At 38.9% G+C, this 24,016-nt stretch overlaps 2 protein-coding genes and 1 pseudogene across 3 annotated transcripts; 1 reads left to right on the top strand and 2 right to left on the bottom strand.

Moving 5' to 3' along the window:
- Positions 1-1,881: 1,881 nt before the first annotated feature.
- On the bottom strand, positions 1,882-15,745 carry LOC148321054 (splicing factor 3A subunit 3). Its single transcript, XM_088318822.1, has 17 exons — positions 15,508-15,745; positions 15,354-15,401; positions 13,696-13,748; positions 12,762-12,867; positions 12,592-12,664; positions 10,983-11,074; positions 10,810-10,892; positions 10,513-10,651; positions 10,353-10,421; positions 10,209-10,276; positions 10,007-10,114; positions 8,313-8,382; positions 8,069-8,233; positions 7,114-7,224; positions 5,589-5,679; positions 3,034-3,089; positions 1,882-2,105 (listed from the first exon to the last, which is right to left on the bottom strand). Exons 1-17 carry the CDS (start codon positions 15,601-15,603, stop codon positions 2,028-2,030), a joined length of 1,506 nt encoding a protein of 501 aa, XP_088174948.1. The 5' UTR covers positions 15,604-15,745; the 3' UTR covers positions 1,882-2,027.
- A 3,077-nt stretch (positions 15,746-18,822) lies between these two features.
- On the bottom strand, positions 18,823-18,941 carry LOC148321053 (5S ribosomal RNA; annotated as a pseudogene).
- Positions 18,942-19,755: 814 nt separating this feature from the next.
- LOC148321052 (large ribosomal subunit protein eL15) lies at positions 19,756-24,016 on the top strand. 2 transcript variants are annotated; one of them, XM_088319461.1, is made up of 4 exons: positions 19,756-19,861; positions 21,446-21,627; positions 21,841-21,977; positions 23,663-24,016. In XM_088319461.1, the coding sequence occupies exons 2-4, from the start codon at positions 21,456-21,458 to the stop codon at positions 23,966-23,968; spliced, it is 615 nt and encodes a 204-aa protein (XP_088175587.1). In that variant the 5' UTR covers positions 19,756-19,861; positions 21,446-21,455; the 3' UTR covers positions 23,969-24,016. The 2 variants fall into 2 exon arrangements, with proteins under 2 accessions (XP_088175587.1, XP_088175588.1); XM_088319462.1 differs by lacking the exon at positions 19,756-19,861 and adding an exon at positions 19,895-20,058.

Genomic DNA, 24,016 nt, shown 5'->3' with positions numbered 1-24,016 from the left:
TCAAGTCAGCTCACACCATTCATTCCACCTTGTCACGGTCACGGTCTAAAACTTTTTGCCTCCCCAATAGTAACCACCTGGGTCTTGTTAGCCCATTGATTAAATAGCCCTGTGGCCAATGGATACCACACTGCACCCAAGTGGTGGGAGGTTTAAAGCAAACATACCTTAACGTAAAAAATGGCTCTTACAAGACTAGCAATTGATATCTTTCTAATCTATTGTCTGAAAATTAATTAGACGGGGCGCCCTAAAATGCGGAGTGCCTTGTCTGGACTGAGTTCCATTGATATGAACACTTGTGACTTCTTGATTACTTGACTAACTGGGTGCTATTCACAGTATGTGTAAGAGCCATTTTTTACGTTAAGGTATGTTTGCTTTAAACCTCCCACCACTTGGGTGCAGTGTGGTATCCATTGGCCACAGGGCTATTTAATCAATGGGCTAACAAGACCCAGGTGGTTACTATTGGGGAGGCAAAAAGTTTTAGACCGTGACCGTGACACGGAGAGGAGAATGGTGTGAGCTGACTTGACGGACAATTGGATGACTTTACTTTGGAAAAAGCGGAACGGACACGCGTCAAACCAACCCAGGCCAGTAGTAACCATAGTGACCCGTTTGATAGGGCAAAGGGTCACTACAGTATGTTAGCACCCTGTTTGTAAAGTTTGAAGTTCATCATCAATGGGTTCCCTGCAGGCCCTGACTCTGGTCTTGTGGTTTGGCACAACAGGCTTCAGATGGTCAATTTGGGTTTAAGGCAACAACCATTCACCATGTATTTAAGCAAAGTGATAAGAAGTTGGTTGTCAGAGTAAAATCATAGGTACCAGTTATAATTTTAAAAAAATGGTATTTAATTAATACCTTAACTGGGACCTTCAGACCTCCATTGGTCTCAACTGCCAGCACGGATGGCGAGAACAAATGTGAGTTTGAGAAATCTCACGGGTTTTTAACAAGGGTAGGCGGCCTTATTTCTGCTACCTGTGGTGGATGCTGGGTCCTAGTGTCCCACAAATTCCATAAGAATTGGCGGAGTAAGAACAAGTGCTAATCCTGCCTGTAAGTGGGTCCTAATTAATAGCAAGCCATGAAAATCGTGACAATATCGGTATCAAAATGTTTGAATTGAAGAATCTTCAACACTGTGTCCATATGCCATAAAGCATGTTTGTTAAAGAGCTTTTCAGATTTTCAATCAGTTAAGTGTCTTTTTCTTTTACAATTGAAATTTCCGTTTTAAAATTCAAACAATAACTGGCTCAGTAGTTCAATTATCATTGTTTGAGGATTAAAAAAAAAAAAAAACAGCCTCAAAGTAACCCAGTTTTGGAGTGATCTATCAGTTGTCATAAAATAATTAAAAACAAAAAATGATCATTTTAAACTGATCTTTTATCATTTGTCAGGAAGAATCAAGATGCCAATATGCTTCAAAGCGCCAAATATCGGTGCCACGGCCCAGATGATTATCGGTCTAGCCGCGGGAAAATTATCCATCCAGCCATCGATCTTATCCTCACAAAGTCACAGGTGAGGAGGGGCCTATCCCAGTTGAAAATTGACTCAGATTCCAGGTTGTTTCTGGATTGAGTTGAACAGGTTATAGGTCAAATAAAGATGGAAAAAGTTTTGAAATTATTTTCAAAACTGAAAAGACATGCCTCAACGCCTTTTTGCATGGTGTAGAGTAACAAATATTACCATCATTCTTTAAAAAAAAAAAAAAAAAATGCACATGCTATTCACAGAGGTCAGAGCAAAAAGTGGAATTCTACTTACTAAGTAGAATTTGCGAACATGCAGATAATCCCACCACTGAAATACATCACTTCAAGTCATCGGGAAGAAAAAAATATAAACTGAAACATATTAAAGTAGCCAAAGTGTGATTTTTATTGTGATGATCAAAAAATTGCTAAATTACAGAATTCCAAAATGTGAACTGGAAAGTGGGTCGAAATGCTAAAGTATACAAAAAAAAAAGATGAAAACCTTAGTAAAAGAACCTTGAATATCTACAGTAACCCTTGTCTCTTGAGATCCTCATATGTTTTTTTATTTACGACATTTCCACTAGAGTCCTCATACTCTTCCTGAAAAACACAAAGATCAGCCATTGAGAATTTTCATCACTCTTGGGAAGAAATAAAGCATTGGAACAACAAGGTCAATTACTTTTTTGTAATACACTGAACACATTTGGATTCCAAATCAAAAGATGAATATGTGACCCGCTCTAGCTAGTTATGCTCACTTCTGAACACATAAGGAGTGCGCTGAAATAAAAACAATGTGGGACAACAATAAATATCATTGCGGTCTTTGCGACCGAGAGGCACCCAACACAGCAAGTTCTCCTTAGCGGGGGATTAAAGCAAAAAAAGGAACAGCAGGCTTGGAGTATTTGGACTATTTAGCAGCCGACAACTACTTGACCTGATCTCAAAGGGCATGCATTTTAACTTCTGAAGCGGAGCGTGAAGGGAAAATCCCCAGAAACAAGAACTGAAAAAGGCTGCCCTAAAAGGTATGGATGGAAGGATTTTAATTTTAAATTAAGAATCAATGCAACAGTCTAGTCAAGTCAGTGAGTCACAGGCTTTATCCAGTTATTGCAAGTCAGGGTTATGATGCTAAATATTAAGTGTATAAGGTAATTTAATAATGTCTGTTCCAATAGTTTTGCTCACTTGAAAAGTGAGTGGCCCCAAATAAATAGTGCTCTGTCCCGAGTTGTTAACTCATTCACTATCAGCCGAGCGAAAAAAAATGGATCTTTGACGTATTTATCCGTCAATGGCAGTGAGTGAGTTAAACACATCTCACTAGAAATAAAAGCTGTACTTCTGGATTATTGTCTCTCTTCATCTTAGCACTTATTCATTTAAAATGCTCGGTAAAAAAATGTTGAGTTTTGATCTGAAACTCAAAACATATTCTGTAAACAATAAAAAACAAAAAGGAATTGACCTTGCCAATTCAATACTTATGCAAGGGATGATAAGTGTTTTCCATTCTTACCTCTGTGTCAGGCTGCCAGCGCTCTAAGGCCTTTTGGGACTTCAGTTTTGCCCACACTGGTGATGAACAAAAATAAGTTGTTAGAACAAATCTACTGTCATCATGAATGTTGCAAAAGTTGCAGTTGGGTTCTACATCAACAGTGCCCCAGGGCTGCTAAGTGACTGTGTTGGGCCAGCTGAAGTTCACAGATAAATTTTAGGAATAATACAAATAAATCAGAGTTTCTAATTTTAAAAAATATTTAATATGTTGGGTTTATACAATTACTATGATCATCATTGATGTGTCTATCGCTCAGAGCACTTATTTCATGAAGAACTGCTTGAAGAAGATTAAAAAAATAAAAGTGAAAATATTTAGATGCATTTTATACTGCAATAAAAAAATAACAGTTTAATGACATTGCATGTGAAATAATAATTGAAACCCATCGGGTAATTTCCTGAATATGTAGGTCCAGTGCCAGTTCTGGCAGCAAAAGATGAATGTAGGGATTACAACTCCGTAGAAATGTTATTTCATGGAAACAATTTCAGAATGTGCTAATATAAACAACTGTGAGAAAAAAACAGTCAAATATATTTAGAGAAAGAATGTTGGCAAATTAAAACAAATGAAACTTAGGGATGCTTCAGGATGGCTTCGCATACGACGCGCAAATAACTGGATGGGGACAGCGAAAAACTAACCGAGCCTTAAAACATACACCACCATGTTGTTTGAGATGTAAATCCACGATCCCTAAGCACAAAGTTCTTTGTAAGCATGAAGTTTGCGGGCAGAATTTCAATGGCCATCTTGCAGAACGGCTACCACAACCTCTTCATCGAACGTGAGAAAAATAATCATGAAAAGTACGGCTTATTCCAAGTATGGTTTAAGATGGCCTATTGAGACCATTCATACATGGTATATAGTTGAGATTTTAAATTCAATTTGAATGGATGGTGTCTTTAAAAAAAAAAAAAAAAAATCTAAATTTTGTTTAAAAAAGTCATGTGATCATCCGTAGACTTGGAAGGGTTTGCTTTTATCAATGAAAGTGTGCGACAAAGACAGCAAACGGGGCTGGTGCATATGAATTATGAACATTAAATAAAAAACATTTTCTGCATTTCTGCAGGTTTAGATTCGATTTCGGTTAGATTTTAGGCGATTTTGATTTAATTTGCCATTTTCTTTCAAATGTACAGTGACATTTATAAACATGACAGAAAATGTCTGGACGAGCCATATTGAGACACTTTTTATATTTTGAATTCTTTATAATTATAGTCATTATTATTATTATTTTCTTAAAATGTTTTTTGAGATGCACAACATACATAACTCACATACATACATAAGGCATGTAAAGATTCATCGACAATCGATTTAATATCGATATAATCTGCTCAAAATATGCATCGATATAAAAAAAGAAAAGAATCGATTCGCAACGCCGTTGTCTCAAGTCTGTGCTGTAAACAAACTGCAGACTACTTAATACGATGAAAACTTCCGTTTCATAGCAACATGGCAGTGATTAACGAGCATTCACAAGGGAAAAACGTTGCGGCTGACGCCCGATTTAATTTACAATAACATAATTTCTGACATAGCCAGCTGTAGTTAGCACACACAGGCTAACGTGTGCGTCTGATGGAACGTCCGACGTGATGTCCTGTTGTGGTGCGCTAACATAATGTAGCGTCTACTGTGGATTGTGACGCCATTAGTCAGCGAACTCACATGCATTAAAAATCAAAACATAGTTTGTATTTGCGCGGGATTTCCATTGAAACAGAGAGCATAAGGGCTAACTTGCCACCACTCTCCGCGTGTTGCGTTTTTGAAGTCGGAAATCTTAGCACCCGAAGTACAACATGACGCATTTGCCACAAGCCATTGATGGCAACACACAACAATAAAACAAACCTAGGTCCTTACAATATACTAATTTACGGTGCTAAAAATGTTGGAAAAAAATGGGTTAACAATTGTGTTTTGCACAGCAATGTTATTTCCGAGTATTCATATGCATCACGGTCGAGATTTCTCTCTCCCTCTTATTTTTTTAGGCACATACCACATTTTGAATGTGGAGATGGTATGCATACTAGATAAGCAAAACTTTTGTATTCAGGTAAAATAAAAACTAAATTAAAAAAAAAAATCAATTCAAGTGATGATTTTAGTTTTCTTTAGCGTGTTGCATGTCCTCAATTTATTCATATGACTTCAGTCCCTTCTTTATAAAAAAAAATATATATATATTTTATTTTAGTATTTATAGGCAGGTTCATAATAATAGTGCAACTCAGCATAGTGTAAAGTTTTTGGTTCCATTCAAAATGCATGAAACATTTTTAGACGCTTGGGCTAAACATCAATATGCATTTCGTTTGCGCATCACACGAGTGCACATACAAGCGTGGCAGCAATTTAAAAAAAAAAAAGAAAATAAATATCGACTCAAAATCAGGAACTGAAAATCAAAAATCGATTGAGTGAATTGTTACATCCCTAACATACCTACATGAAGTATATTTTCATTCAAAGAAGGGACTTACAGGAGACAGCATCCTCAATCTGTGTGACATTAGCAAAGTGGGCAGTGTTGGGTATTCCAAGACAGCGCATACCATGGGCATGCCTCCATTCCTAACCAAAACAGTTAAAGAGGGACAGTCTTTACAGAGTTAACAGTCACTGTATATGAAATTTAATTGTCGATTATTCATGTGTACATACCTTGAAAAATTCCAGCTCTGAACTACAGATGGTCATAAAAGAGCAACCGCTTGCTGGTGCGATTGTGGAGCGATTTACATACGATCCGATTTGTCGACGAATTGCGACCACTTGTTGGTGATTAGTCGACCAGCAAAATAATCGTTTGTGAGTCCTAATTTTAAGGAACTCATCCATCCATCCACCAGCTGAGCCATTTATCGTCAAGAGGGCATTTTAACTCATTCACTGCCTATGAGGAATACATCGGGCTGTGCAATTATCGAAAAAAAAAAAAAAAATCGAAATATAATTACGATTATTACATTCAACGAGTACAAAATTGGCATCATCAAAAAAAAAGATTGTTATATACAGCCTTATTATATGTGTAACGTTAAAATAGTACTCCTTTTACAATGTCTAATCCTATAGTTAGTATACTTGAGTTAAAACGGGGGCACGTTGACTAATTAGCAGGGGGGTGAGCACGGCAATCTGTGTAGTCTCTACAATGTATAGCATAGTGTAAGCGTCCTGCTTTAATGAAACAAACCAAAAGTTTTCAAAAAAAAAAAAAACGCACGTCCCATGATGTGACTATTGCACAAGCACATTGCAATTGCGATGTTCAAACGGCATTTCGCGCAGGCCTAACCGTGGTTGTCCAGGTTTCTTTTACTCATTCATTGTCGGACCTCTACTCATCACTCATCACACCCATATTGATCTCAAGTCCATGTCGATCAACTGCCCACCAGAAGGCCGAACGTTTTATTTTGAAATGTTATTTTTCTAGCAAAAAAAAATCTCGACAGAATTTGAGAATTTATTTTTCCCAGCCAACAGAAAGTGTACGAGCGGTGGTCGATACACATTTAATTGAGACAACTGTCTCAGGTAAGAGGCCCAATTACCAAGTTCAGGTCAGCAAAATATTATATCGAGCTCTCATCATGAAGCAGTAGAATAGGTCGCCTTCAAAAAGGTTACTGTAATCAACGATTGTACTTTTTAAGGAACGTGATAAGATTCATCTGAGATGACGACTCTCTTTTACGGTCTTCGGTACCCATCCATAACCAAAACTAAGACTTGTGTTCGTAAACGTAGAATATTTGACACAGCACTTGCGCTGGATAATATTAGATTGTGTTGGTGGTGCGCAGTGTATATTGTTACAGTAAGGTGGAAAGCAGTTGAAGACACGCCCCACAAACTTACTGAGACAAACTCTGACGCTTAAAATGACCATTTGTCTTCTACAGCCAGTAAACAAATTTGGCAATGATGTGATAAAAATTCCTTGACGTACAACAACTACCGGAAAGTCAACGTATGAATGGTTTCTTGAACAGAAAATACCGCAAAGTGTCGCTGAAAGGCTTTGGGTCCTCGGTAGGTGTAGTTTCCACAGATTTCACAGTTGTAGTTGATATTCAGGCCATGGAGTTTATAGAGCCAGTATGGAATTGGCTGAAAGGAAAGTGGAAGCAGAGTCAAAGAAAGAAAAAAAAAATTCTTTGGAATCACGTGAAATTCAATTAAAGGCACACACGCTTTGTTACATTTCCGTAAAGGGGCAAACCAAGTATATGTGACTATATGGGAACATTTGTCCAGAGGTTATTTTTTTTATCATAATCTGTAAATCATTAAGAGAAGATGATTTACATTAAGAGAACACCTCCTTCAAAAAAATTATAAAACCCAAATGCAGACTGGTCATTCCAGACCAGTGGTGTCAAACATACGGATCAGATCTTTTAATATGCATCGTAAAATTCAATGTTGCTGCGGTCAATCTGTAAACCTTTCTTTCAAAGTATGATTCTTGATATTTACAAGCAATGCTCAAATGAGTAGATGAAGAACATGGAATTGGCCTGGGTGAAAAACACAAACTTATGTCATGGTTTTATTGGGGGGGAAAAAAAGACATAAATAAAACATAAATGTGTTAAATATGACACATTCAACTACTGGTAACACCAGGATCGCATGCAAATAACGATAATCTGCGCATCATTGACACCAATTGTTTTATGTCTGGTCATAGATTTTCCTCCGTGTGGTCAGTTTTACACCCCTGTTCTAGACAAAAGGTAAATACAACAAAAAAAATTTAGCATCTGAAACAGACCACATGTAAACCGTTCAACGGGGGCAATACGATTTATCTTGGAAAAACTAAAGCACCCTTTTCGGCAGGTGTCGGGAATTTCTTGAAATTGCAATTGCGATGGTCAAACCAACTGACAACTTTCTTAACAACACCCATTTTAGCATTGCTTTTATATAGGAGAGTGACCGAGTATACCTTGCCGTCCCAGCCCAGAGGCAAATTTTTGGGGTTGTAGATTATCTCGTTGTCTTCGTCTTCGCTTTCGCTCTCACTGAGCTGCTCCTCCTCCTCTTCCTCACGTTCCTCTCCAGTTCTAGCTTGCTTCCTCTGCACATTCTCATGTGTAAGCTGCCTCTGCTCCTACAAATGGAAATAAACATGAACTTCTGGACTACTATAGGAGTTAATCACAATTATTTGGTGACATTCTAATACTTACACCAAGTATTTCGACATATTCATAGAGTTGAGCCTCCAGAAAGGCAATTTCCTTGTTGCGTTCGGTGTCTCTGCAGGTACAGTGAATAGAAAACAAACGTCGCCATAATCATGGGCACTTACAGTGTGGATAGATTAGATTAGATTGTAGGGTCGGGCAATTCAAGGAATTGTAAACATAATGAAGAAAAAGGATTACTGTGCCTTGAACTTCCTGACGTTGGGGAAGCACCCACTATGCTACCAGCAAGCGAGTGACATTATGTAATTCTTGTGCTTTAAATTGAGATCATTCACATTATTATGAGGTAGAGAGTCATAATACAAAATTATTACTCTATCCATATTAGATGTGAATTTTGAGACAGTCTATGTGCATCATTTAAGTAGGGCTCCACGAAAAAATCGAAATCGAGGTTTGACCGAGTGCAATTATCTCGCCGCAAGACAGTGCGGTTAGCAAAAGGATTAACTTCTCCGCGGCTGATTTATATGAGAATGAGAAACCGTGGAAGTGAGCAGATGCACCCGCGGAGCTACGTATATGAGGCTGGGATGACACGCACACAAGCACACGGCTTCTTTGGTGATCACGGTCAGGACGTGCGGGGCAGAAAAAAAAAACAGTCACGATATTTACAGAGATTAAAAGTGAGACGTGCACATTTTTGGATGAGGATTAGCCCCAGTTTTTCCCAAAAGATCCGCTTGCTGGCAGCCTTCTGAGAGTTGACATGGCTATAACGTAGCTAAACATCTGAAATATAACCAGTCAGGTTTCGTGTGCGCATTCTTTCTCTAGTCCACTTCAGCCTGTCCCAGTGGAGAAGCGACTTTTGATTATGCGGAACTGAGCTCTCGTTTGATGTCAATAAATCCAAACTATTGTGTAGAACGCTTTATGATGAAGTGGACGAGAGAGTTAAGTGCATTTTGCATTTCGGTGGCGATCAGTGCCGCTTTAGACGACTGAACAGAGAAAGTGGGCAATATTACAACAATTGTCTCGCTGCAGTGACGTAGACCGCTGAGACCGGAAAAATGACAAGCCAAGCTCCGAAAGGAGGCGTGCCAATTTGTCGTAAATCCAATCACAAAAAAAGCCCTTAAATCAGTACAGAGTCTTTTTTTGGGGCATTTTTAGTACTGATGTCATTTTTACATGAAAATCAATTATACAAGTGCCAATGTTAAGATCATCCAAGCATCGCTTTAATTTGGGCAAGGAGAGGGTAATAATTAATCCCTCTAAATTTTGCTGCTGCTTATGACAATGATGATTTGATGACTAACTCCACTTGGGCACTTGGGCAGCCGCCCTACGAGTGCAGCATCAAGCCATCCGTCAAACATCAAGTTTCCCAAACTCGGCGCAGTTCGGCTCTGGCTAACCCATCTGAGCTCGCTCGGCACACCTACCACAAGTGAATTTTATGATTGAAATGCCTTATGTTAAAGCCTGCATTTAGGAGAAATCGGTTAGAAAAACATGCATTTGGATGAATGTCAGTAATGAAAAATTGATTCTCTAAAACATATTGTGAATCTTAAACCATAAAAAAAAAATGTTTTGTGAATCTAATAATCGATTAAAATGAAGCACATTTTCAGCGCGATTGCAAAATGGCATTATCAAGAATCCATACTCAGCAAATACTGTATTTGAACACGTGCGATAATATATGGTACGCATACTTCTTAGGGCCTTTGGCTTTGGGATTCTTGGCAAACAGAGAAGGATCCAGCAACTCCAAAGATTTGCCTTTGGTGCTAAAGAGTCGCTGAGCTCTCTCTTCAAGAGTCCTGTCAAACACGCACAGAAACAAAGACACAAAATAAACATTCACTATAGTAGACATAAATAGGACATTGTGGCATGTGTTGAAGGCAAACTCACCCTCCACATTTAAGTCCCAATGCCATTAATGCAGACTTTAATCTGTCCAGACCTAAGGAAGCCAACTCCTGTGTGAAAGAAATAATTGCATACAAATATGTGACATACAAACTACTTGTTTAACATAATTTGCATTATTTTTACCTCCCAAGATGAAAAAGCTGAGAGGTCAAGGTGAGCTCCGGCATGTGTCAAAGCACTACTTGTCTCTTTCTATGAGAAAAAAAAAAAGGCAATTCAAATAACCATTAGTGGTCAGACTCAACAAATTAACCAACTTAAACCAATTACGAAGAGGACCTACAGGCCAGCCTGGAAAAGTGCCACTCTCCCACTTTTTCTCAAAGTCGGACAGCACTTTGTCATACAGGTCATTCTGGTCAAGAAGAGGTTTGACCCGGTCTGTGTAGTCCTGCAGATACTCAAGCAGCATCTCCAAATACCTGCATGGAGACATGAAAACATGGTCAACAACAGCATGTGGCAATCTCAAGAAAATAGGTCCTGAGTGTAGATGAGCGATGGGCTCATTTCACATAGGAATCACTTTAAGGATAGAAATTACGTTTCATTTCACGCGTAGTTTTAGCATGATACTCACTTTTTGTATTCGGCATTCTTTCTGTCTTTGGGGATGTCAAACAGCTGGTCAAATGATGACAGGTAAGTGATGTACTCAATTTTCTGTTGAAGGCGGTGGATATACGTAAACTGGTTAGTAACGGGCATGAGTTTGCTTAATTGGGTAAAATGAATTCTACAAAATAGAAGAACCTCAGCTGCCTTCAGGTTGATGTATTTCAGGTAGCAGTCATGGAGGTCAAGGTAGCGGCCATATCCTTCTTCATCCGTGAATTCCACGAGGTCTGCAGCAATTTGTTTGTTTAATGTCCATACGCAAACTAACTACACCAGCGCAAAAACAAACAAACAAACGAACGAACAAGCAAGCAAGCATGGGATACAAATTCCGGCAGGTACCAAAAGTGTCAAAAGTCTCAGCCCGACAGATGTTAAGCCACTTTCATTGATATGGTAATGCATTAAAAAGAAGCGTGCTATACACTACTTCAGAATTTGGGGGATTGTGTGCAATAATCGTGATTAATCAAAAAGACGTGATCCGATCGATTGTGATTAAAGAATTAAATGGTGACCCAGGTCTAATATATAAATGCATATACCGTATTTTTACGGCCATAAGACGCACTGCATCAAAGGGCGCAACACCAGTTGAGGGTGCCATTTCCGTATTTAATGCATATACAAGGCGCGCCGCACTACGCTCTAGCTCAGCTCGCAGCTAGCTCGGCTCGCGCAAGCTGATGCCAGCTCACCAGGACTCAATCCCTTAAAGGATCGCTGCCAGAGGTATCACCCCAAAACAATGACAGATGTCCTGTAACTATTAGGAATCACTGCCAATAACACTGACTCTTACCAATAAGAGGTGTCATGGCAATACGTCTACTCGACAACGTCAGGGGAGGGACTTCACTGGTCACCATACTCCTTAGAGTCACGGTGTCAAATCAAAACCAAAACAAAACTCAGCATACAAGCAAACAATGAAACAACGAAATAAGATTAACACAAAACATGTATCTCTCATGCCATCTACATACCCAAAAGAAATAAAAATAACAATGGTTTCTTGGGAGCCACTCAGACTCAGCCAATCACATGGCTGTTTAGAGAGATGTGCTGTTGTGCTTTGGGCTTTTTGTCTCTTGTCTAAACCTGGGACGTTTCTTGCTTGCAATAACATAAATGATAAGACAGACTACAACATTGTGGACAGCTGCCCTTTTGTCCAGCTTTCTCCTACACCATCACCCAAACACCATAGTCACATAACATATTAGTCACTGTCAATTCGAAGCAAAGATGACTCAGACTTTGACCAGCAGGGTGTGCTAACATGCACTGCGAACAGCCCAATGAGTAAAAGGGTTGATGGTCGAGAGTGATGCTCAGTCCATATAATGGGCGCGTCGCTTTACAAGGCGCTTTGTTTGTTTTGGGGAAGATTTGGGACTTTAAAGTGCGCCCTATGGTCCGGAAAATACGGTTCATGCACAGACACATAGACGCACGCACGCATACCCACACAAAGTGTACAACGGGTGGCAATGAAAGAAGCAGGTCTTTTTCATTCCAGATGCACTTGTGTTCAACTAGGCCTTGTGATTATTCTTTATGTGGCCCTTGGAAGAAACAGACTGGACACATCCATCCATTATCTGAACCACCTATCCTCACAAGGGATTCGGGTGAGCTGGAGCCTATTCGAGGTGTTGCCTCATCTTAATCCCGTCAGTGCTATAAAAGTTTCGGATGTAGTTGAAAACAGTTCCAATGCAGTATATCTGGCAAGACTTACTCTGAGCCTCATCACTCGGGTTGTCCCTGGCTTTCATTAGCTCTTCAAACTCTGAAGACATTGGAATGGAAATCTAAAGGGATACAAATATTACAAATCATGAAAAAAAAAATTTTTTTAAATTGAAGTTAAATTACATTGATTTTCGTCTCCAATCACGGATCACTTACTTCATTTGGGTGCTTCCTGTGAAACTCCTTTATCTGTTTAAGTCTGTTGTAGAACTCTGTAAATTCATTGGGCCCCGAGATGGCAGCAAGCTCATCCCTCCTCATACTGTCAATAATACAGAGAGCATAATGATTGAACTCAACACTTAAATAATATCAAGATGGTTGAATTTGAATAGTAAATTAGCCAGCTAATGATGTTTAAATAAACCTGCCGTTAGCAACTCTCATGCGGCGGCGTTATGCACGTACACTTTTTTGTTTTTTGCAGGGGCCGGAACAGGGTTTGGGACCGACAATTTTTATGAATAAGGCCGGAGGGTTGAAGCGTGAACCGTAGCGAGAACGCGGCCAGAGGGCGGGGGACTGACCGGCAAAAAAGGGTCAAGTGCCCAGCTTTGTTTATGCATGTGTTAAATTCAGAAATAGCACCTGTAACTGAGTCTGCGCATTTTAATACGGTGCACCTTATGGTCGAGAAAATACGTAGTCTGGAGCCCTGTTTGAGATTTTAGGAGTTGTGGTCTGAATATAAAACAGTGAAAGCAAATGTTCTTAATTTACATAATCCCTGGGCTCTGTTTAACATTAATCATAGTAGACAGAATGCTTTACAACTCAGCAACTCTGAACCCCCCCCCCCCTCGTTTGAACCTGCGATATGCATCTTAAATTGTTTGAAGGGAAGATCGCCACAAACAGAGCCAGTAAATGAATTCCAGCCCACAGTCAAGTTAATTCTTTTGGTAATACATGTCATTGCGGGTTTAGCCACTGAATACTTTGAAACATCTTGTGTTTGTGATGTGGTAGGAAAAAAAGATTAAAATAAAAAAAAAACTCAAAAGGTGTCAGTGTAGTGTCTGACATGTCAATCACTATCTCATTGATGAAAGCAGAAATGTTTTATAAAACCGGGAAAACAAGGACTTACCCATCTTTGTCTTCGTAAGAGTCTCTGAGATTGGCACTCACGTCCATATAACGCTACAAAGAAAAAGAGAGTTGGTGTACATAAGACAATAAATAATGACTGCATTAGCAAATGGGAAAGCTTTCGAGTGTACTATCAATTGTACACACGAAAGGCATTACTGCACTCCGAAATATAGTGAAAGGAGAGTTGTATCATAAGAATATACAGTAGATATAGCATTAGGGCTGAAACAGGTCCTTGAGTAATTCTAGTACCTCAGAGCCCCAAAAATGCTCAAGGCATTCTTTCTGGCTTGAGTACACACTTATTTACGTGTATACTGTAGAGCTGCCAAGATTAGTCAACTAATCACGACGAGGCTGATGATCCAAATCGTCGCCAATTAATTTAAGTAGTCGGCGATTCGTTTATTTAGCGATTGATTTATTTGGCGTATTGCTTCGTCTTGAAACAGCCGCGCCTCTTGCTTTTCCCTGATGGCTATTTGCCTGTCAGGGCACACATGCGCACTTGCAGTGACCCGGGTCATCAGCTATATAAAGAGAAGCATTGCGGGTTCGGAGTGTCATTGCTACCTGGTATTGACAACAGAGTCTGAAAGTTATGGTACATTTCACCCTCAAATACTTACAATGCAAACCTCCTTACAATGCACCGGCAAAAGACGCATCAAAAAATATGGCCACAAATTTTACAAATAATCACACAATTTTGTTCGCAACCAGTTCCACGCGATTGGTTACTTGAGAAAATACAGAAACATAGTGGGCCCAAGTATTCACAACATGAGGTGGAGTTTTTATTCCTAAAATATTCCATTATTTATTACTGCAAGCTATTGCAACAATATGCGTAGTTGAAAATGTAACACTGTGTTTGAATAAAATAAAATAAAAATATATTAAAGTAATGACTACATTTAAATGTGTTTAAAAAGCCGGCAAGGTGTACGACTAGTTAGCACGATGGCCTCACGGCTTTCAATTCCGGCTCCGGCCTTCCTGTGTGGAGTTTGCATGTTCTCCCCGTGCCTGAGTGGGTATCCTCTGGGCACTCTGGTTTCCTTCCACATTCCAAAGACATGCATGGTAGGTTGAACGGGACCAAATTGTCCATAGATAGGCTCCAGTGGGCCTTGACCATTGTGAGGAGAAGCGGGTCAGATAATGGATGGATGTGTTTAAAAAAAAAGAATCATACTCCAATAAGTCTTTACAAACTAACAAACATGAAAGACCCTGCATGTAGTGTTGAAAACGTGCTAAGACTAATAATAATTTAGTTTTAAATTGTAGAGATTAACTAATTTTCATGACTCCACTTGTTTTTTTGGTGAGGGTCTAAAATGCTGTCAAGGTGACAGCTTCCTTAGTGATGATAACTTGTTCCACTTCTACCAATATAACGTGCAGCTAGCAATTAGGCTCTGCCTATAACTCGGGTTTAAAAAAAGAACACCTTCCCTTAAGATTTAATGTGTTCTGTGTTATTTGGGCTACAGTGTCTCTGGAAAGAAAGCGGTGAAACAAACGTGAGATTATGGGTTACCACGCTTAAGATTGGTTCGGAGATTTATATAGCAACAATGTGGCTAAGAGGTTTCATGGCGGCATCCCGGCGAGTGAATAAATGGAATAAGGAAAAAAAAAACTTACGTCCAACATGGATCTTGTCCTGTGATCCGAATTGATTTGTTCGCGCAACTGTTGACACAATACATTAGCATTAAACAATGATGCCGTTCATATTGACTTGTCTGAGTTCATGAAGTTAGCTGTGCTAATTGTAGCATTACGCGGGGACACTCACTGTCGATTTCTTGTGTAACACTTCTTTTGTTTTAGCATCCATTAGCCTCTCCTTTTCTTCGTGATAGCGACGTTGCTGCTCTAAAATTGTCTCCATGCTTCATACAGTAGCGTAATACGCACTCAATGAAGAGAAATGACAGGATAAAGACAGCTCAGAAAGCAAAGGACGTAAATGAAACGCGGTTCACCAACACACACAGAAGAATGGCGGTTGGCAAACTAGCTTTCAGATGAATTATTGCCATCTACCGGACTGGCGTGTGTATTACGGGAGAGGCTGTCGCTTTTGCTAGAAAAGATTATCCATCCATTCTAGACGTAATTTCTATGGAGGACTGAAAATGACAAAATTAAATAAATAAATAAATAACCCATGAAATGTTTCATTAAAGTTGTCATTAATTAATGTAATGTTTAATTTAGTAATTAAATATGGAATGAAATAAATGTGTAATGAATTTATTAAATTTCCAATGACTATTTGTAAAAAAAATAATAAAAATAAATCAAAATAATTATTTCTGGATTTAATTAGTTATTTCTGTATTTAATTAATTATTTCATGGTGTCGCAATTTGTCATGAATTTATTTTATCTGTCAAACTCGCCCATCAAAGTTTGATGTGCAGGTCTTAACACCTGGTTGGGCTGCTCATCAAGTCAAGGCAAAACAATGAAATCGGGACCATGAAATAATATATTAAATTCGGAAATAATTAATTAAATACTGATTTTTTTTAATTGAATATGGAATTTAAAAGTGATTTAGGTCAGTCCAAAAATTGTGAGCATAAATACAGTACAGAGCTATTGGAATTTTGTATCCTATGCATTAGTACAAAAGAAGCACAGTGAGTCAATGTTAATCTTGTATTTTCATTCTCTTTTTATGAGACAAAGATTAAAACTACGGACCATGTTTTTTCTCGACAGTTCTGGGTTGATGGAAAAAAATAATAGAATCTCAATTTTTCAAGATTTTATTTCTCTAAATGACATAATTTTTGTATAATACTAACAAACGAAAATTATGAAGTCTGTTGTAATATAAGTATGTGTCTCTCCAATTTATTTTATTCATTAGGATATGAAGTGTATTTCTATATCCACTATTATGAACATTTTAGCAATTCTCTTAAATACCTATGAGGGAATTGGAGACTAAAGAAGTGACCAGTCTCTGTGTTGAAATTCCAATGTAAACGAGGGGGGGGGGCTCGACTAGTATTTAGGTGTGGAGCATTTGAGGTGCTAGTACCAGGCTGGATGGCACCAGAAGGCCACCAGAATCTGCTCTCACCGTAGGGGGTTTCGGGGGCAAAATCGAAGACTAGTACAATGAGAATACATATGCAACAAGGTAAAATTAAATATTCATGTCCTGTGTGGCCATTCCCTATAAGAAGGGAAAGGCGGAGAGAGGGGACACCTTTCCCTTTTTCCTTTTGGGGAGACTTCTTTTGACATCGGCATGTGACGAAAATAAAATCTCTTTCTAACCAAAATGGCTGTCAGAGAAGTTTTTTTTCCATCACCAATTCTGCCATGTTCTGCGACCTGTCCGGAGGGAAGCTGAGCCAGACCCACACATCAACAACAAAATATACCACAGATACATTTTAAAATATTCTCCCAAATGTATTGGTTTCTCAGTGAATTCAATTTCCAGTTTACCTGAGAAGTCTCAGGAGTATACTCAACTGGAGTACAATACATAATGTATCGGTCCTGCCAAGATGGCCCATTTTTCACTAACAAGCTCTGTTTATAAATGTTTTGATCAGGAAACTGAAATTAGTTGCCATTTTCTTTTTATCCATTCACTTCGGAGAAATTATAAAATAAGTGATGATTGGAAAAACTTTTAATGCGGAATATGGCCACACACCCCTCCGCTCTCTCCATGTCCTGCTAGAGTCACTTCAGGGATGGTTTACAAACTTTCCATTGGAAATCATTGTACTTTCATTGCTTATAACGTCCAAAAAACGGGATTAATTGGCACCAAAATTCATGTGGACATCCCTGCCTATGACCACTCTACATATCAAAATGATTAACCTTTCTGTGGCTGATTATTATGAGAATGAGGAACTGTGGAAGTGAGCTGAGCTAAATAGATTATGCTGTCAGGACGCGGCACATTGCTTCTTTCCTGATCACAGAGAGGATGCTCAACGTAAAAACACCAATTGGGATGTTTGCAGAGACTGAAGTGGTAATTAGTAGATGGCTCCAGGCGAAGTAATTACAACGTGCTGTTTTATTCTTAGGAAGACAACACTTGCGGGCTATGCGTACAACACTCAATGTGACGTTGTAATGTGACCACACTAGGCTGGGATGTCAGCCTCCTCGAAAAAAAAAAAAATAAAATAAAAAAAAAAAAAAAAAAAAAAAAAAAAAATGTCAGCCTCCTCGCTGGAAGTTTTTGCTTGCTGAACATTAACACTCCCGAGTTGAGTCTGCGATGTGCCCCATTCAAGAGGGCTTAATCGATGAGGATTTTATCCCAAATTATTGTGAAAATGGATATTATATTAAAACATTAAAATTTGTAAAACTCGTGTCCCATACTGTTAACGGTCGATGTGGTGTGATCTGTGTGTATATACCGGGTGGTGATGGTTTAACCCATACACCCCCTTTATGTTGTGGTATGGTCCATTGGCCCGAGCTGGGACAATGGGCGGGCGCTACGCAGTTCAGTGTGGGGTTGAGCGTATGTCAATAAAGCCGACAGTATCGGACCTCGCTGTAGTGGCATCCTTATTTGCAGGATTAAAAACACAACAGTCGATGGCCTCAGTTGTCGCGTAATGTTGTGCTTGTACCATTGGGAGGCGCTCGACCGCTGACTATGGGGCTCGGGCTTGCGTCTTCCACATCTCTGTTCCTAGAGAGAGAGAATCTGTCAAGGCGGGTGTATTTCTGTGCTATGTGTTGTTCGCAATAAATACGCCATGTTTAGCTGAAGAAACGCACTACATCCGTTGTCAATTTTTCCAAATGCTTCGTTAAACTGCAACAAATTTAACACATACACTTCAAAGTGCACAACACCGTGCACATTCCCTGGTGAGTAGTGAGTGTTCTGCAGTTTCAAGTTGTAGGCCAGGGGTTATGGGCTGATATTTGTGCCACTAGAAACTGAATCTAAATATCATCGATTTGAATGTGAATTGCTTAACTTAAATATTTGAATTGAAAACTGAATTATTTAAAAACATCAATTGTATATCCATTGTTTAATTTTAATCAGAATTTTTCCATTTACAATTAATCGAGTCGTCCACGGTGGGACTGTAGCAAAAACTTACAGCACCTGGTATTCCCAGGTGGTCTACAATCCAAGTACTAACCAGGCCCGAACCTGCTTAGCTTCCGAGATCCGACAAGATCAGGCGTTCTCAGGGTAGTATGGCCGTAAGCAGTCACCATGTTCAAAAATTTGTACTTTATACATGTGGCCTTTATTGTAGCAAAGAAATCCAAAAATACGTAACAACATTCTTTAAATTGGAATAAATGCAAGAATAACGTGGAACTAATAAAATAACACGAATAATATAGCCAGTGAAGCTAAAAAACCCCGAATGAAGCTTCCCTACACCTGCTAAGTGAAACATGAGCAATGCTTCCCTTTATTGCATCCAGTTAACACTTTTGTTCAAATGTTTCATTTATTTTTTTATTTTGTAAACTCTCACTGTGCCAACCCAACCGGACTCCATCGGGTCATGTAAGGTGTCCTTGAGTGCTTAGCCTTGCCTTCCCGCACACCTTCCAAACATTTCTGGTATAGGAAAACACTGTGTTGGATTTGAGCCACCGAGAAAATGAGAAACAATCCTTCAACAGCAAGTGTTTCATCTTTTGTAATGTGTTTTAAATTTTGGGTTTGTGATTAATATATATATTTTTGTTATGGTATGTGATTTTTCAATTGCTGTTGTTTTCGTCTTTTGTAATGTTTTTGTTTTTTGTTTATAACAAATGTCCTTGTGTTTGTTTGCTAGTGATTTTTGATTAGCTCTTGTGTTTTGGTTTTTCGTTTTTTATTACCTTATTTTGTTTCGTTATTTGTTTTATGGTTTGTATTTCAGGACCACCGCACAACACAATGTTTCTTTTTTTTTTTTTTTACATTTATTTATTAAAAAAAACACGTTTAATAAGAAATTGTGTTGACGGTAGATTTTTCTCACCTCGAGTATGCTGCTGAACCATACTCCAGTCCGCTAGATGGGGGTAGTGCACCTGATTAAATTCACCACAGGATATACGTCAGAAGCATGTTCAAATAGCATGCTTGCTTTAGAGCGCTCTCTTTCCGGCTTCTACGCCATCATGTAAGCAAAGCTTAATGCCATTCCCATAAGTACAATCTCATCTAAATCTTGTGTTATACGTGTGCATCCTTTTATCAAGTGTTAGCCGTTGTGTGTGTGTTGAAATTGTGAACAAGTGGCGCTGATTATTTGACGACGGAGAGTTTGTTTTCTTGACTTAGAACCACATTTGTGGATGCTAACGCTCTCGCCATATAGTAAGTAAGCGGCGCTACTTGCATTAAATATTACTCGTACGTTATTCTGAGGATCGCAGTTTTTTATTAACGCGATGCTCTATGGCTGAAAGCGTTGTTTTTTTTTAAAAATTGTTTTTGTACTTCTAATCTACTACCCACTTCTAGCGTATCGTAACCTACGTTACAAAAATCCGATTCCCCCAGTCAGACCTGTGTTACCAAAAAGAACATTAATAAATGAATAAAACTGTTTACATTTTGTGAAAGTGTTACGAATTAAGGAAGTTTTGCTATCTCTAGTACAAGAATGTCCCCTTATTTCAAACGCAAAACAATGGAACTGTCTATGACTGGCCGGATTGCACCAACACGGTTTAATTTTAAAACATGTTTAAATAATGGTTTTCCTTTCATTTCTGTTGCACCAAACTTTAAACAAGTTTAAAATAAGACTGATAAAATTACTATCTTTAATCCGCAGGTTAATTTGTACTCTTAAAGTGTAAATGTATTTGTTGCGCTAGAAGTCCAGTTTAAACTATGATCAATAATTAATATTTAACTGACTATTAGGATGGATAGACTTTTACAATGGATGTTTTTTAGGCTTATACAGAAAAAATACATTTCTTGAAGAAAATTGTCTCTACGTTCTTGAATCTTATGATGCAGTGATGTTTATTTGGTGAGAGACTAGTTTATTACACAGTTTTGAAGCTGAATAAGTAGACAGAATCAGCTGTCATACTTGGCAGTGACAGAAATACAACTGGACCACTGATGCTACAACTGCGGCGTTTGGTTTTGTTTTTCCAGCAAGCTTTAATGATGGACTTCTCTTTTCTCTTTCCTTTTGTCCGATCTGTTATAACTGAGCGTCTTTGCACAATTCGGTCAGCAGTTGTTCTCCAGCGAGGAAAAGTTTGGGCTTCTCCCCCAAGCCATCATAACACAGCAAGTTTGCAAGTAATATTAGGCTAATGTTTTTGCTAGTTGGCAACGATGTAAGTCCATATCTCACTAAGCGGAGAATGCCGCTCACCCATCGAGGCTTTCATTTTAAAATAAAAACATTTAATAGAGGTAACAGAGGGGAGCCCACTCTATGTAAATATGTATAAACAGACGCAGAAAATATTTATAACCAACCAGAGTAGACCTGCATGACGTGAACACGTGTAAATAGAATCCCAAATAATAACAAACATCTCAGTTGTCGCATAACATTGACCTGTAGGTCAGTAAACTGTCCGTTGTGTTGATTAGTTGATGCAATGGCTCTGGTAGAATAAAGGCGGGTTAATTGCGCAGCAAGGTCGAATTATAATTATGACAGTAAGAAGTTAGCTGTGGTACACTCTTGAATTCATTTATTTTCTTTACTGAATGGATTTGTTGTTCACAGATAAGACAACATGGGGGCATATCGCTATATGCAGGAGTTGTGGCGCAAGAAGCAGTCAGATGTGATGCGCTTCTTGCTTCGTGTGCGCTGCTGGCAGTACCGCCAACTGTCAAACCTTCACCGCGCACCAAGACCCACCAGACCTGATAAAGCCCGTAGGCTTGGTTACAAGGCGAAACAAGGTAAATGACATGTATTGGTCACCTTTTCATCCAGAATAATGTATGTTTTCTGTGGAGTTAATTGATTTTGTTGTGAAATTATACGCGTTTTTGCTGAAGGTACAGTCAAATGTTATGTTGTTCATTCCAATGACTTAAGTAGCAATGTAACATTTGAACTTGTTCATGATTTTGGCAAAGCACAATGTAACTTCTTGTATTTCATTCAAACAGGTTATGTAATTTACCGTATCCGTGTGCGCCGTGGTGGTCGTAAACGCCCCGTGCCCAAAGGTGCCACTTATGGAAAGCCAGTGCACCATGGTGTTAATCAGATCAAGTTTGCCCGCAGTTTGCAGGCCACGGCTGAGGTATGTCACCACCCATGCTGACTGACACTCAGACATGATCCAAGATTTCCACCTTATTCCTGGGGGCTCTGATGTACACCGAGTGCTGGACGCATAACATGTCAAACCTTTTCTATCTATAAAAAAAAATAATAATCGATAATGCATCCCACCTCACAGGTGTGGTATATCAGGATGCTGATTAGACAGCATGATTATTCAAGTGTGCCTTAGGTTGGCCACTGTAAAAACGGTGTTGGCTTCAACTAAAAACACCCAGACATTTATTGGTTTTCATATTTTTTGATGATGTCTGCATTACTGTAAAGATACCAAATTTTTAACCCCGATTTGTTTGAGACTAGCAAAAAAAATACTCTATGCTGATTTGGATACCACTGCAACCCCCCCCCCCCCCCTCCTGCCTTTTTAGTTAACATTTCTGATGTGGAAATTTTAAATGGATAACATTTATCAATTCAAAAAATGCCAATTTCACTCTTAAAGACAACACTACAATATATTATGTCTAATACAAAGAAATATGCTTTGCTATACCCAAAAGTGCACTGATTGATGTAAAAAATAGACTTAGCTAACCATTACCTTTAGTGTTGCGGATGTTTTCTCAAGAGGCGTTCAGCGACCAGCACTTATTTTTTGGTCCCACCCGACGCATGCTCGTTGCGCACTGTACAATGACAATAAAGGGATTTCTGATTCTAGTAACCATGCTAGGGCTGAATGCTAGTTGGTAAGCTTGCTTGCACCGCAGCAGCACAGACTTGTTTTGAACTATATGTAAATCTGTGCACAGCAGCAACAATGAGATGATTGATGGGGATCTTCTCCGTGGTGACAAATAACTACCTCCGTGTCAAATAGCGTTTTAACAGAGGAGGCGAACAAGGGGTGTGCTAATTACTCAAGTGAAATGCAAAGTTCTGGTGCTTAGGTGTTGAGGCGACATTTAACAGAAGTTTGGATAGAACCGCGTTACGGCAAAGAGCCAGCAGCCTAGAAAAGAATAGTTGCATTTCGATCAATATGTATCTACACATAAAATAAGACGGCAGCAACATTTGTTATTTAGCAGCCGCTCCCAGAACAGAACACATAAATAAATGGCAGACGTCATCATGACGAAGTGGTTTGATGTCAGAGGTATATTAAATATTCATGATCTCATCAATAATATTTGCCATATTTTGCACCACAGAGTATTAGGTCTTTAAATTATGTATTTTAATTAATTGAGCTTTGCTAAGGTACAATGATTTTATTGACATAATCTGATATTTATGGACCACAAACATGCACATTAGTATGAAATGTAAAGCAACTTGCGGTTTAAAAAAATGCATTTTGATATATACAATTACACATTTTTATTTTATTTTTTTGAATCCACAGTTTTTTTCCCCCCTGATCTTAAATTTATTCAATATGACTCAAAATCCGTGATCAGATCGGATCTGTTGATGATTCGTTTCACCACTACCAGTGACAGAACATATTAGCAGTTATTGGAACCTTGACTCTTTGAAACCCCTGTAAAACTTTAATTGGCCCATATCGATTCCCAAATAATGGTTGACAGATGTTTTTTTCTTTTAGTTTTTTTTTTTGTCTCAATAAATTGTTGGTGTGCTTTTTTTTTATTTGGTCTTGTATTGTGACCAACCTTTTCTTTTTTGTTGTTGTAGGGCCGTGCCGGCCGTCACTGTGGTGCCCTGAGAGTGCTGAACTCTTACTGGGTGGGTGAGGACTCCACCTACAAGTTCTTTGAGGTGATTTTGATAGACCCATTCCATAAGACAATTAGGCGCAACCCAGATACCCAATGGATCACAAAGCCTGTGCACAAGCACAGAGAGATGCGTGGCCTGACCTCTGCAGGAAAGAAGAGCCGTGGCCTGGGCAAGGGTCACAAGTTCCACCAGACCATTGGAGGTTCCCGTCGTGCAGCCTGGAAGCGACGTAACACCCTGCAGCTGCACCGTTACCGTTAGAGCTCATGTCTCTGAATCTTAAAAAAATTAAAGAACTTGGTAACATGC

The sequence above is a fragment of the Idiotropiscis lumnitzeri genome, chromosome 16 (genome assembly GCF_059441095.1).
Source record: "Idiotropiscis lumnitzeri isolate Australia: NSW breed Sydney's pygmy pipehorse chromosome 16, RoL_Ilum_1.0, whole genome shotgun sequence".
NCBI classification, from domain to species: Eukaryota; Metazoa; Chordata; class Actinopteri; order Syngnathiformes; family Syngnathidae; genus Idiotropiscis; species Idiotropiscis lumnitzeri.
Note: the sequence above shows the minus strand (reverse complement) of the source record. Positions and strands in the feature narration are given on the sequence as shown.